Consider the following 13,918-nt stretch of genomic DNA (forward strand, 5'->3'; position numbering starts at 1 on the left):
CTTTAAATATCGATCTAAGTTTATTGACGACATAAAGAGATTGAAGTTATCCACCTTTCTTTTTAATAACAGAAACATTTAAAACACACGAACAAACATCGCTGAACACAAACTAAACGAAACAGAACTGTTTCCAAATGCTGGACCCTTCGAAATAACAACAAACTAAATTATCTTAAAAATATTCAAACAAATGTAAAAGTGCACTGTGAAAAAGAAAAGAGGATCGTCCCAGCTCGTCCCATAATCCTCTCTGGCTCTGAAGCAGAAAGCAAAAGAGAAAAGAAACTAAAATAAATATGGAGGAGGACGCTCAGTTTTCAGATTTCCTGCTCACAGACACTCGAAGTCACACTTATCGGTCAGATGTGGCCTTTGTTTTTCCTTTTAAATAACGAAATCTGTCGTGACGGAGCGGCTGCCGCCAGACACGAGGAGGAGCGACGCTGGCGTTTAGAAAAGCGTTTCTGATCACCTGCTGATGTGAAGGAGACTCGGAGTAAATCGGCTGTTTCCAAGTTGAATTCCCACATTAAGTGAATGAATGTACTGATACTGTGGTGTTTAGTCAGTCTGAGCAGCACAGGTAGAGACGTATGCTGACTTTCAGTCCACTGGATCCTTCATTTCCCACAATGCACCTGGACAGAGTCTTTCATCAGTCTACCTGCCTGACAAACCCAACACTTATGTGCTCCTTTAACTTACAGTTCACGTTTTACATCTCAGGTCTATGAATCACGAAGTAAACTCAGGTGAGTGTTTTGTACAGGTGTGTTCAGTGTGGACGGGTTCTTACCTCAGTCTTTGGACCTGAACTCCTGCTGAGCCTGAAACACATTCACACACACACACACATCAGTGTACACACACACACACACACTATGGGGGGTGTGAAGGGTCACGGAGGACGAGACGTACGTACGCTACGCATGTAGCAGAATCCACAGGTGCGTGCGTTTGTACGCCTTCGTGCGCTTCCTGTGACTGCACGTGCGACTGTTAAGCAAGTGATTTGCATAAATCCATTCGTGGCGACATCGGGGACGATGCCATCGGCCCATTGCGGAGTTCGATTCAAGTGAAAACGTCGTTTTCAACCAACAGCGTTCTGTATTTCTACAATCAGCCGTTTCTGAACGCGAGCTCATGTTTATTAAACGCAGCGACAATAATCTGTCCCTCTGAAAGCCGTTAAAGCTGCTGACTCAGGATCAAACACCCGCTCGAAGCTTACAGACAAACAAGACGCTATTTCCTTAAACAGAATTAAAACGTCGCCGTTGCACATCAGCGGACGTACCGGTCCACAGCGAGTCCACATGAGAGGAATTAATGCTGCACAGCAGCGTTTCGAGGATAAAACACGAGACGCTACTTTAACGGCGAGGACGTCTCCTTCATGAAAACAGCAGAATATGGAGTTTTAACGGAGCAGTCTGATGCGTGAGGACGTCTGTGCGATAAGTACAACTCGGACTTTCGGTAAATCACCACGCGTACGAGCGTCTCGTCCTCCGTGACCCTTCGCACGCCCAGACAGAGACCGTACCATGTGACCTCACAAACCGACCTCTAAACTAGACGTTTCTACCACAGAAAAGCAGTCTGTCGTTGTGGTACAGGTACAGGTTTAACGTTAGTCCAGGACTTCATTTATACTAAAACAAAGAATTCAGGAGGTTTTTATTTATTTACTCAAAACTCTGACGTGAACACGTGGCGAACCAACGCGTCACACCCTCTGTGTGTGTTTAGAATTTGTATTTATATAATATGATATAAATGAATATCATATATTAATTAGGGCTGAACCTGAATCAGGATTCTGTAGCGTTCTTATCTATAGATATCTGTTTAATTTTTATAAATACTCAACATTGTGATTAATGTTTTTCATCAGTACACCTCACCTACGATTATGGGAAATATATTATTCTCTCCTCCGCAGAGCAGCTCCGATAAAAACACGAAGCTTCACCTTCAGACAGAGTGAATATTAGATTTGCACTCCGAGAGCGAAGTTTATCTCCCAAACGTTATTGGATCTTTCAGACCTGCTGTTAGTGCAAGAGGATTCAGAGCGAGGACGTGTCACTGACCATGAAGCTGCCGGTGTGGAAGCCACACATGTACCAGAGCATCAACATGCTGGAGGTGGCGTTGATGGCCGGAGAGCTGCCGGACTCTTTCCCACCAAACGTCCAGAGAGGAGGAGGAGGAGGAGGAGGAGGGATGAAGGACACAGGGCCCTGGAGAGGGAGACACGGTGTCAGACAATGATGATATTAATAACTGGTTTGATAAATATTAAGCGGGTCGGTTTTACCCCTGAGCCCGACTCAGGAGGAGGAGGAAACGGAGGGAAGAATGAAAAGCTGTGATCGGTCGGTTTCTCTGCTCCGTCTCTCCGCTGGTTTCCTCTCTTCTTCTCTTCTTTCTCCACTTTACTGGGTTTCTCTTTAACCTGCTGGCACGCAAAATACAACAAGTACTGGATCAAGTTCAACCAAATCCTGCAGAGCTCACAGCAGGTCTGAGTCAGAACCCACCTGAGGAACCACGTCTCAGGTGAAACAGCCGCGAACGATTCTTTATTCACGACACGAATACAACTCAGCTAGGTCTCTGTCACTCCTGCTGTTTGATTAACGGCTGGATTAAATGCTTGGTGTGATTGTTTGTACTATCAATTCACTGCGTTGCACATTAAAAACCTTTCTAGGACAACAAAAGTCTCTCGCTAGCTTTTAGAGCTTTCAACTGCATCTCACGGTCTTCTTCGGCGAATGGAAATGGTTAAAGTCGGTCACGTGACACCAGGCGTAACCAGCGTCTCTGGACGGTTTGGATTTAATCATTTCATGCAAATGCAGAGCCAGCAGTTGTCCAGCAGATGGGACGGTTTCCTCCTTGCCGCTGACGGAGACTCACCCAGGAGGAGTTGTGCTCATCATCTCTCCACGCCGACCTCCTCGCCGCTCCTCTCTCCCGCTGGTTCTCCTCACTGCTGGTTACACTGGACGTCCGGCTGCTGCCCTGCAGGATCAATGAAAAACACCTCAGATGATGAAGAGTTTGGTTAGTTAGTTAACTCTGTAACGCTCCCTCACTTTCAATGACTTCAGGATGCGTTCAAGGTCTCTCAGCGTTTCACTCAGTCGAGTCTCTTATAACATACTTGCAAAAACGTACACAAAACAAAAATCACAGATATTTAAAAGAGTCAGATCAATCGCTGCGCGTGAAGTTTGGAAAGACAAATCGACACGGCTGCTATCACGCACCTACTTCGATCCTTCCACAACATTCACACTGAAACAAATGTCGGACTACAGCGTACAACGCTGCTCATGTAATGTACTGAAGCATAATTCTGATGTACTTGAGTGATTCCAGTTTGTTACTTTATGCTTCCACGTACATTAAACGTACGTACGAACATTATTAGCGTTAGCGTAGCGCTGACCTGACATTAGTCGAAGTGTTTTCTTGCTGAAATCAAATTTATAAAACACAGCTGAGCGCCACACGGCAACAACGGCCGCAGGGAGAAAGGACGGCTGTACGGTCACGTCGGTATTTTCAGATTTTTATATTAACGTGAGCTCAACGCAGCTGGCTACACGGCGAGCTAGCCACAAGTACCTCAAAGTGTCTCATAATAGAGCTAACGTTAGACTGCTACATGAGATCACACCCTCAGTAACGGTCACGTTTTGGGTCCAAACAGTACAACGAGCAGATTTACAGTAGTTCCGAACTTAATTGACCTTCGACATGACACATCGGTAATATATTGGGATCCAACGTCCGCCCCGCTCCTAAAGAAGAGCGAACGTCTTTTCATAAGCGGGCCAGTCCGCCACCGGCCCGGACGGACCAGTGACTGGTCAGCCAACTTGCCCTGCGTAAAATGCTAACGAAGCTCCTCTGGGACTGAAGCTGTTATTTCTCTAATTTTGACAGTCTAACCGGAGACAACACATCAGTTAAGGTTTTAAGGACTACGGCTGCCGGCAGTCGTTGTTGGTTTAGTTTAAATATGCAGAACTGTAATTTTATGGGTTACTGTCGTTCGGACGATTAAGCTAAGACAGCTCATTTGTGCTAACGTCAGCTGAACCACGTGATACCAACAGTGTTTATACTATTGGCTCACAGGCCTCGTTAGAAGCAGCAATGTAACATATGAATCTGAATCGGGCCATTCTGCATACTGAGTACTTCTCCCTTCGGTACTTTCAGTATATTACTTGTGTACTTTTACTGGTAACAGTATTTCTACACTGGTATTACTACTTTTGCTTAAGTAACAGATGAAACTATTAAGGTCTGACACCCAGTTCTGGGTCCGGTTCCAGGTCCAGGTCTGTACCTTGGCTGCAGCGGCTCTGCTGGGTCCGCGGAGCTCGTCGGGGTTCAGCAGGCTGCCGACGTCCTGCTCCTCCTCGTTGTTGTAGTTGTCGAAGCGAACGCCGCAGCGCTGACCTTTGACCCACAGAACGACAGCCGGATAAACCAGACCGTCCTCCGAGTACACGGCCCGACACCGAGAACCAGGTTTCCAGTCCTGCACACACACACAGCGACAGTACTGGACAGTTTACTCACTGTTTTATGTATGAAGGGGTTTTTAACTTTTTTTAATTTACTTTATTTAAAATGTACCGACGACAATGAAAAGCATCTCTGAATTTGTATCTTAACATGACTTAAGCAAATTTGTTTCTGCTACTTAGAAAATGTTACGGGGTTTCATTAATTAAAGGATAAGCAATTAAAAAATTAAAGCCTTTAAAAAAAAAGGTACAAATTCACGGATGATTTTCATGCTAACTGGTCAATTTAAAAAGGGAAGTGAACAATTACAATAATATATTAAAAGTATTTGTCTTTATTTAATTAACAATAGCAACGCTGTTTGTTTTGTTTTATCGTTGTAGCCTTTACGCTCAGTTCACAAAGTCTGTGAAGAGTTCATTCTGCTGACTGCTTTTAATAAAACGTTGTGTGTAAAAACGTGCGTTGGCGGTGTAAAGGTGGATGTTACCTGGGAGTTCTGTCTCTGTGTTTGCAGACTAGCATCTGGACTTCGGAGCGCGCTCAGTTCCACGTCCTCCTCGTTGCCGTAGCCGTCGAAACGGACTCTGCAGCGCTCTCCGTCCAGAGACGCCACCGTCGCCGGGTACGCCCGCCCGTCCTCCGACCACACCGCCCGACACTGAGCACCCACCACCCACTGACAGACACAGAGACAGTTTGCTGCACAATATGCTCTTTGCTGCTGAAATCATTAGTCAGTTAGTCATTTATTTACACTAGTGGCGAGACTCTACCTGAGTCTAACGACAGTGAGCGCGATCGGTCTGCGTAGTAAAGTCTGCGTTACCTTATTTGACAGAAATCTGCATTTTCTGACCATTCGATAAACAAAGACGTGCTGGTCAAGCAAAGGAGCGCCTTCAGCGGAAGACTCATTCCCCCACAATGCACCACAGAGCGCCACAGGAAGTTACTCCTGCCTGTGGCCATCAGACTCTTTAACTCCTCCCTCTAAGTGTCAGTCTGTATGACCCGAAGTCACTAAACTGGACATTGATCATTAACATCTCTGCAATACTTGAATAATTGTGTAATATTCTGTGTTAATACTCCTGTGCAATATTAGTTTTCTTGTGTTAGTTTTTCCTATTTATTGACATTGATGTTATATACCTCTATTACTCTCGACAGACTGTCGACCACTGCTTATTACTTATTTGTTACATTGTATTATTATACCGTATTATCATCATCAACCGGTAAACCCACTTAGTTTATCTTATACTTATACCCACCTGATACTTAATTTATTTCTGACCTGTTTTTATAGTGTATCATATTGTTTTCTAGTACTTCCTCCTGTGTGCACTGACGTAAAGGCGAGCTGCTGTAACAAAGAGTTTCCCTTCAGGATCAATAAAGGATTTCTGATTCTGATTCTGAAAAATGTAGGGCTGTACCAAATGTCTCTCTCTCTCTCTTTTTTGTCGGTTGCTGATTCAAAGTTGGCCCCATGAAGAGAGCGAGCGGCGGCGGCCGAGCGAGCCGGAGAGTGAATGAAGAGAGCGAGTGGCGTTGGAGAGAACAAAGCAGCGAATCAGAGAAATAAAATGTTTTCTGAGTGTTTCAGGGCGGTTACGTTTTAAAGCACAAATTAACGAGGCCGCACCTCCGCAGCCCCGCAGGGAGGAGCAGCACTGTCGGACTTTGTGTGAACGCAGGTGAAGCTTCATCCTGTCCGCTGTGAGTGTGTAGCTCAGCCCCGCCCTCGGTCAAACAGACCTGCGGCTCTTTATACGGCCACGACGCAGACAGAGAGCAGAGAGGGAGACGCAGACAGCGACGTGACCCGGCTTTTATTGTGTGAGAAATCGCAGGAAGTCCTCTCTCCCGTTAGGCTGCGGATGAGACGGGAGCTGACTGCTGGAAGTAAAAGACGCCGTATTTAAGTTTATGTTCTGCTTGTTCAACAGTTGTTTCATAAATTGCTATTAAAACACATCTGCTATTTTTATTCTCAATTATTATCATTTTGGCGCTGGTGATTTTCCTTTGGCGCTGGCTAAAACCTCTTTGGGGGCGCCAACAATTCCTCTATGCAGGAAAAACGCTGGTCTAACTACCGACACCAAAACTATTTATTCGATACCTTATATATAAAAACCCCGTTTTTATTTATTTAAAAGAAAGGCAAAGTTGTAAAATGCAAAGATACGCCCAGTTTTTCATATACATACTGGTTCTATAAACCTACTCTAACCTGTCTTTACCTTTGACCCGGATTCAGGTACAGGTGGAGACGTCTGTCCGTCCTCCTGCTGTCTGTCGTCCTGCTGTCCGTCCTCCTGCTGCTCTCTGCTGTCTGTCTCCTCTGAGGCTGCACATTCTGGCAGTTCAACATCCTGCACACACAGAAACACCGACAGTCCAGAATCACACAAATATTACTATTAAGTGCAAGAAAAAAAGACCCACCAGACTCCATTCAAAAATTTGTCAAGTTTGTTTCAACCATTATTAACGATTGCTATAAAGAATCTTCAACTCTGCATGCATTCAAATTTCCAGTCACTTCAGCCTCTTCTACCAAAACACACTGCGGGTGTCAGCACTAACGCATTTTAATCTTTTAAATACAGACTGTGCTGCAGTTAAGTGTCGATTAGTTACATTTATACATGCCGAATTTACAAGCATGCCAAACTGATTTGTCTTAGGTTATTTCCTTGATTATAAATAAGTCTACAAATGTTAAATTACCAAAATTTTGAAAGGGGTTTGATGGACCGTTGACAATGTAAGTTACCGCTCCTGACAGCCCGTGAAAAGTGCGGCCAAACCGGAGTCTCTTCTGTTACATTAACAGCAAAACGGTAACTCTGAAATAAACCTGCGGAAACGGTCTGTCCTTATTGTCTATCATGTAATATATTGGTGATTTTTAAGTATTAGCTACAATCGGCAGAATTTTGAATGGAGTTCGGTGGACTGTTCTCGCTTGCCATGTGAAACGTTGACAGTTTGCCGCTCTACCGTTACGGGATCTTCTCACCGCACCGCGACGGTGTCTGTTATATTTCGGGCAAAAAAACATAAAATCTAAAATTTGAAACAAACCTGTGAAATGTCCAAAGTGAGTTCAAAAGCTTCTATGAGAGAAGTTTCGTCTGCAACGGCCTCGGGCTTCTCCTGCGGAGAGGAAAGACTTTAGCGTTAGCAGGTAACGGCGATAGCTAGCGAACAATCTGTAATTATTAACTAAATAACATTAAGCAAACCGCAGGGTCAGTCTGCTGCTATTCATCAACCGTTACTTTGGTAGCTAGCTAGTCGGCTAACCTCGGCTGCTAATGCTAGTCAGCTAACCTCGGCTGCTAATGCTAGTCAGCTAACCTCGGTTGCTAATGTTAGTTGGCTAACCTCATTAACTAATGCTAGTCGGCTAACCTCGGTTGCTAATGCTAGTCGGCTAACCTCATTAACTAATGCTAGTGGGCTAACCTCGGTTGCTAATGCTAGTCGGCTAACCTCGGTTGCTAATGCTAGCCTCGGTTGCTAACCTCGGATGCTAATGCTAGCCTCGGTTGCTAACTAGCTACTTGTTTAGCGGTAGTTTTTCCGTTAGCCCGTCCCCACAGTGTCCGTTATTTTAAATGAACACTAATCGATAGAAACGCACCGGTTCCGCAGCGCCGTGGAGAGCAGTGTTTCCCGCCAGTTCCGCCATGGCTGTCATCAGTTAAAACAACAATCATTTCACACAGGTAAAGATTTAACCGCGACGACAACACCTGAGCTCAGGTAACCTGACAGCTTCCGGTCACACATTTCAAAATAAATGACTTCCGGGAAGACCAAAATATTCATCACTTCGGGCAGTAAAACAGCATTCTTTAAATATATAATTCTTAATATATTCTTTGTATATTACATATAATATTTATTTGAGCGGTTTTTTTTAACCACAAACGTTTAAAAACTAATTATTTTAAGAGACCTGCAAACATGTTTTCTTGTGTGTAAGATGAGTTGTGTGAAACTTTACGTCATGAAGTCAGAATCATAACTAACTAATGACCTCAGCCACTTTTAAACGTTTTGTTTATTTTTTTATTATTTTAATGTTTTCTTCACCTGTCGCAAATGCGGATCTTTATTCTTAACAGACCTGGTTCATTGCCGCAATGCGCCAGGTGTAAACGGATTCACTTCAACCTGCATGACGCCGAATTGTTTGCGCGTTGATAAAGAAAGGTTGAAATAAATGTACATACATGTTGGATGATACTGAGCTGCACAACACGTCTGTGTGCTTTAAGATAAAGGTAAAAAAAGGAAACATCATCTGCAGCGTCCCAAACCTGCAGGCCGATCCTTTAAATTCGTTTCCACGCACAGACTTTATTAATTCACTTATTTTATTGAACAAATCAGGAAGAAGCTTCTCAAAATGCAAAACGACGGACCTCAGCATTCAGGACATGAACTGTGTATTCGGGGCAGCTGTCCGCGCTCCGTGCGCCACCAGACTCCGCAGGAGAAACGAGCGATTTAAGGACGTGTGAGATGGAAATGAAGCTGAGAGGAACAACTGCAGACCGAGTGTGAGCCGGCAGGAGAGTTCACACACACTAAATTATCAGATGTGTGTATTGTAAAATTAAAGGTCTAATTAGTCCGTTTGTGGATTCACTTCGGCAGGAAAACACTTGAGAGCTGAATTTGATCCCTTTAGGGTCTCTTAAACTTTCTTTTTACTTCTTGAAAGTTGCTTAAACTTGAATTGTAGCCCGTTAGATCTCATGTTATACCTGAAAGGCTCCTCACGCTTTTATTTCAGACATTTAAAGCCACTGAAACTTGAATTCTGTGCCTTCAAAACCCCTTAAACTAATCCTATACCTGGAAAGTTACTTAAAATCCCTTAAACTGTAATTTTACACCTGAAGGATCCCTTAAACTTTACTTTTCATTCGAACTGAATCCTTTATTTCATACAGCGTCCACCTTAACAGTCCCTCAAACCTATGTTTTATATCTAAAAGCCCTTTAAAGCTTTTCATTTCCACCTTAAAAACCCTTTAACCTGCAACCTGAAGAGTCCTTCCACTTTGATTCCAACACTTTGAACAGAGAGTCATCATTAACAGGATTCATTAAACTTTCTTTTGTTAACTCGAGTCAGATCAGAGACTGATGATCGACTGATCACTCATCAATGAACCTCTTAATCAATGACCCCAGCGACTGATTTCACACAACTTTCGTTTCAAACGTTATTTTATTCCTCTGAATCTTGTTGATCCGGACAGTTTCACACCTTTGAGCTGATTTTCTAAATTCACCTTTTAAATCTGCAGTTTCTGTCTTTTGACTCGTGATCAATGAAGCCATCGACACGTTATTAGCGAAGTCATGTGATCAGTATTTTCACATTAAAGACTGAGGTATCGATTGGGAGCGCCGATAGATTTCATCAGAGGTCATGTGATCGGTTTATATCCAATCAACGCTTCACACTTTTCATTAATGGAAGCTGTGATTGGCTGCTAACGAGCCTCATCAGTCTGCGGTTCGCCGCTGATTAACTCCCGATACCTGATCAATAATCAATCAATCACTGTGCCGAGTTCAGCCTTCAACGTTAAATCAGACTTCACGGAGTCTTTTAGAGGCTGGTGATGCGATTTAATGTGAAAAGATCCATTAAAGGGTTCAAACGCCATCACGTGACTAAATGTGCGGATTTACCTTTTAAATGTAAAACAGCTGAACTCATCAACCGGAAATGAAGAAGTTTCAAAGTTCATCTGAATTCTTAAAAAGTGTGCCGAGCATTAATCTTTCACAATAAAAGCCCTTAAATGTTCACTTTAAACCTTTAAACTCGAGTTTTAAATGAACTTAAATTTAAGCTTTAAAGTCTAAAAGCCTTAAAGAAACAATGGATTCTGAAACAAGAGTATATAAATCCTCCTGCAGGATCCGGATCAGACCAGCAGGGGGCACAACAGGACCAGAGGCTGAGGATTAGGGGTTTTATTAATATCTGAGGAGAATATATAAAAGCAGCTTTTAATAAATAACGAGTGACTCATCCGAAACTAAATCAGCCTGCAGGTCTGTTTCTGGACTACTGTCGGATCTGGAAACCCCTGAAGGATCCATCAGAGTCCATCAGAGTCTGTAAAACCCCCTGCACCAGTTCCAAAAACCTCCAGAAACCCCCCGAATCCTCCATGTGTTGCTAAAAAAACCCTTAAAGCACCCAAACCCCCAGCTACCTAACAACAGCGCCTCCGGGACTCCCCCCCCCCCTCAGCACGGGAACCGGTTTCGATGCGTCCCGGCGTGTCCCAGCGTGCCCTGCTGGTTTCACTGCTGCAGTGTCACCGCGGGGCCGCAGAGGGGCGTCTGAGACCCGGTTTCACTGTGCAGGCAGTCCGGATCAGTCCTGCAGGATTTGATATCGTGTGGGGGGGGGGGGGACCACATGAAACACGCATGTGCAAGAAGCTGCAGCAGAATGACTGAGTGCATTTATTCAAATAATAATAATAATAATAATAACAATAATAATAATAATAATGATAATGGGTCAGACTCTGCGGCTGCGTCACGCCTCAGCTCTGAGACCCGGGTGTTCCTGGCCCGGAGACCCGGAGACCCGGACCCGGGTGTTCCTCAAACCGTCTGCAAGAACAAACCAAAGTCCGCGCGTGGAGACAGCAGACTGTCACCTGAGCGCCTCGTGTTTATCTAAACGCTCTGCCGCCGCTCTGCGCCGCGCGGCCTCCGTTACACAACGCAGAAACGGCTCTGCCGCCGCGCGTGCTCCGACACATGACCGGTCACCTGCTTCTGCAGGAACCAGACTCCGTTTGAAACCCACGTGAATGCGCGTGTCGCCGCTGCTGTGCGGCGGTGTCTGCGTGTTTGCGCGCGGACGCGGTGTGCGCGTGCAGCGCCCGGTGGAGGCTTTCTTTCGTCCGGCTGTGATTCAGGTGCATTCCGCGGCTCTCCCCGTGCACCGGGACCAGACCCCGGGATCCGGGGAAAGGCGCAGGGAGGCACATCTGGAAATTCCTTCACTCGGAAAGAAAAACTCCGAGTAAACGAACCGGGAGAGTCAGTGTGGGGAGGAAGAGGAGGAGGAGGGAGAGAGCGGGGGATTCTCCGAAACCACCCACGTGGGATCACCGGCGTCTGCCAATGGGCGCAGAGTACGGGGGAATCTATTGACAGAGGCGGACCAATCAGGCAGCGAGCTGCCGGGCAGCGAGTATAAAGTCCGGAGAGTTTCGGCTCTCAGCGGCAGAGATCGCTTCTCACGGAGACTCGCGCGGCACGGACTTACTCTGACTTTGCGAAGCCTTCACGGACCTTTGGACCGGGCTGGATTACCGCTCGCGGGGCCTTTATTCCGGGACTGTAACGCTGTGGATATTTGTCTTTACCCTGGACCTTGTGGATTATTTTACTGACTTCAGCATGACTCTGGAGGAGTTAGTTGGATCCAACAGCACCGAGAAAAGGTGAGTTACTGATGCGTATTTGCGCAGCTGCAGAGCGCGTCCGGACGCGTCCCTCAGTCTCCGGCCGGATGTTTGAGCCTGTGGCCGCGCTGCATGTTTCTAACCGCCTCTGTGTCTCTGCAGGATGGAGACGGTGAGTCAGGCTCTGGAGGAGCTGCTGGTCGCGGCGCAGCGGCAGGACCGCCTCACGGTGGGAGTCTACGAGTCCGCCAAACTCATGAACGTGTAAGTTTGCTTTCTTTTTTCCCCACACACACACACGAGCCGCAGCTTTGCCATCACAAATGTCTTCTGATGTGAGAATGTGGCGGTGCTGACGCTAACCCCGGTCTGTGCCCCCCGCAGAGACCCGGACAGCGTGGTCCTGTGCGTCCTCGCCACCGATGAGGAGGACGAAGACGACATCGCGCTGCAGATCCACTTCACGCTGCTGCAGGCTTTCTGCTGCGACAACGACATCAACATCCTGCGGGTGTCCGGCATGAGGCGGCTGGCTCAGCTGCTGGAGGAGGACACCGAGGACAGCAACGGCAACGAGCCCCGGGACCTGCACTGCATCCTGGTCACGGTAAGTCCACCTTCCCCCCGGAGCAAAGGAGAAGTGAAGAGCACAAAACTGTTTAAAACAATGTAGAAACTGTTGAAGACGCAAATTAAACAAACGGATGATTACGTAATAAGTGTGTGTGTGCGTGTTACCGGGAGTCTAACCGTGTCCTCCGCTGTGTGTTGCAGAACCCTCCGGTGCAGCCGCTGCAGTGCCAGGCCCTGCAGAGCATCGGCAGCTTCTGTGACGAGAGCCGCTGCAGGAACCAGTGGGTGCCCTGCCTGGAGCTGCAGGACCGCTGAGCCGGGCCGGGCCGAGCCGAGCCGAGCCGGACCGCTGCGGAGCGGTGAGAACGAGCGGAAACAGTCCAGACAGCCGCGCTCCTGCTGAGGAGGAATAACGGCGTTTGAGTGGAGAGAGGGACCGGACCGGACCGGACCGGGGCCTTCCTGCTGCCTGATTGGGTGATTGATTTGGCCGGGGGCGCGTGAGATGCCGGAACCGGTACCGGACGGGTTCTGAGAGGAGGACTCAGGTCCTGGAGCTGCAGAGAGGCGAAGATGTGTAATGAAATGTCACGTGACCGAGTGACAGCAGCTGGATGTCACGTGACCGAACTGAACCGAGGAGCTGCACGTGACGCTCCGGACTACCTGAGCCGCAGGTGCTGCAGCTGCTCACCTGTCTGCTCACACCTGAACTGAGGACGTCACAGGATGCGTGACGTCACGTTTTAGTATTTCTTGTCATTAGTGACGCAATGGAGTTCCACACTGACGTGACAGCTGACTATTTAAAGAGCAGAGTAATATATGTGACGTGTTTATTTAAACTATGTGCTGAATAAATTATTGAAAGAAGTTATTGATCTCTGAGTGTTTTATCCGTGTGTGTGTGTGTGTGTGTGTGTGTGTGACTCATCTCACAGTGACGATCACAGCTGATTCACAACATTTAATAATAAATATTTTCCCTCTGGTATTCATTCAGTGGCGGTAAAATAAATCTCACTTTCGGTTCTTCGGGTTCCTAAAAATCCATCGAGTGAAACAACCTGAGGAGGAAAAATCACAACGTTTGTTCTCTAAAATGTCAGAAAAACCTGCAACACCCAGGTGACACACACTAAATTGCCAAAAGTATGTGGACACCTCTGTTCCGGTGGTGTCTGTTTTTCCTGGTTTGGTTCTGTCAGTTCCCCCCTTGGAGTACCACAGGGATCAGACCTCGGCCCTCTGCTGTTTTCATGCTAACGTGTGTCGGATATATATTTCAAATCCGTCACCGTCAT

General features: G+C 46.4%; 2 protein-coding genes across 6 annotated transcripts; one reads left to right on the forward strand and one right to left on the reverse strand.

Annotated features, from left to right (window-relative positions):
- Positions 1-40: 40 nt before the first annotated feature.
- Positions 41-8,387, reverse strand: LOC122877855 (survival motor neuron protein-like). Of its 5 annotated transcripts, none has more exons than XM_044200005.1 (10): positions 8,225-8,386; positions 7,663-7,734; positions 6,816-6,947; positions 5,054-5,242; positions 4,379-4,573; positions 2,935-3,039; positions 2,330-2,470; positions 2,103-2,252; positions 800-830; positions 41-259 (listed from the first exon to the last, which is right to left on the reverse strand). In XM_044200005.1, the coding sequence occupies exons 1-9, from the start codon at positions 8,279-8,281 to the stop codon at positions 801-803; spliced, it is 1,071 nt and encodes a 356-aa protein (XP_044055940.1). In that variant the 5' UTR covers positions 8,282-8,386; the 3' UTR covers positions 41-259; position 800. The 5 variants fall into 5 exon arrangements, with proteins under 5 accessions (XP_044055940.1, XP_044055941.1, XP_044055939.1 ...); XM_044200006.1 differs by having other exon boundaries at positions 41-641; XM_044200004.1 differs by lacking the exon at positions 800-830 and having other exon boundaries at positions 2,330-2,467.
- A 3,396-nt stretch (positions 8,388-11,783) lies between these two features.
- On the forward strand, positions 11,784-13,487 carry LOC122877856 (growth arrest and DNA damage-inducible protein GADD45 beta-like). The gene is made up of 4 exons (XM_044200008.1): positions 11,784-12,080; positions 12,204-12,305; positions 12,426-12,648; positions 12,816-13,487. Exons 1-4 carry the CDS (start codon positions 12,037-12,039, stop codon positions 12,927-12,929), a joined length of 483 nt encoding a protein of 160 aa, XP_044055943.1. The 5' UTR covers positions 11,784-12,036; the 3' UTR covers positions 12,930-13,487.
- Positions 13,488-13,918: the final 431 nt, after the last annotated feature.

This window comes from Siniperca chuatsi, linkage group LG6 (genome assembly GCF_020085105.1).
Source record: "Siniperca chuatsi isolate FFG_IHB_CAS linkage group LG6, ASM2008510v1, whole genome shotgun sequence".
Lineage (NCBI taxonomy): Eukaryota > Metazoa > Chordata > Actinopteri > Centrarchiformes > Sinipercidae > Siniperca > Siniperca chuatsi.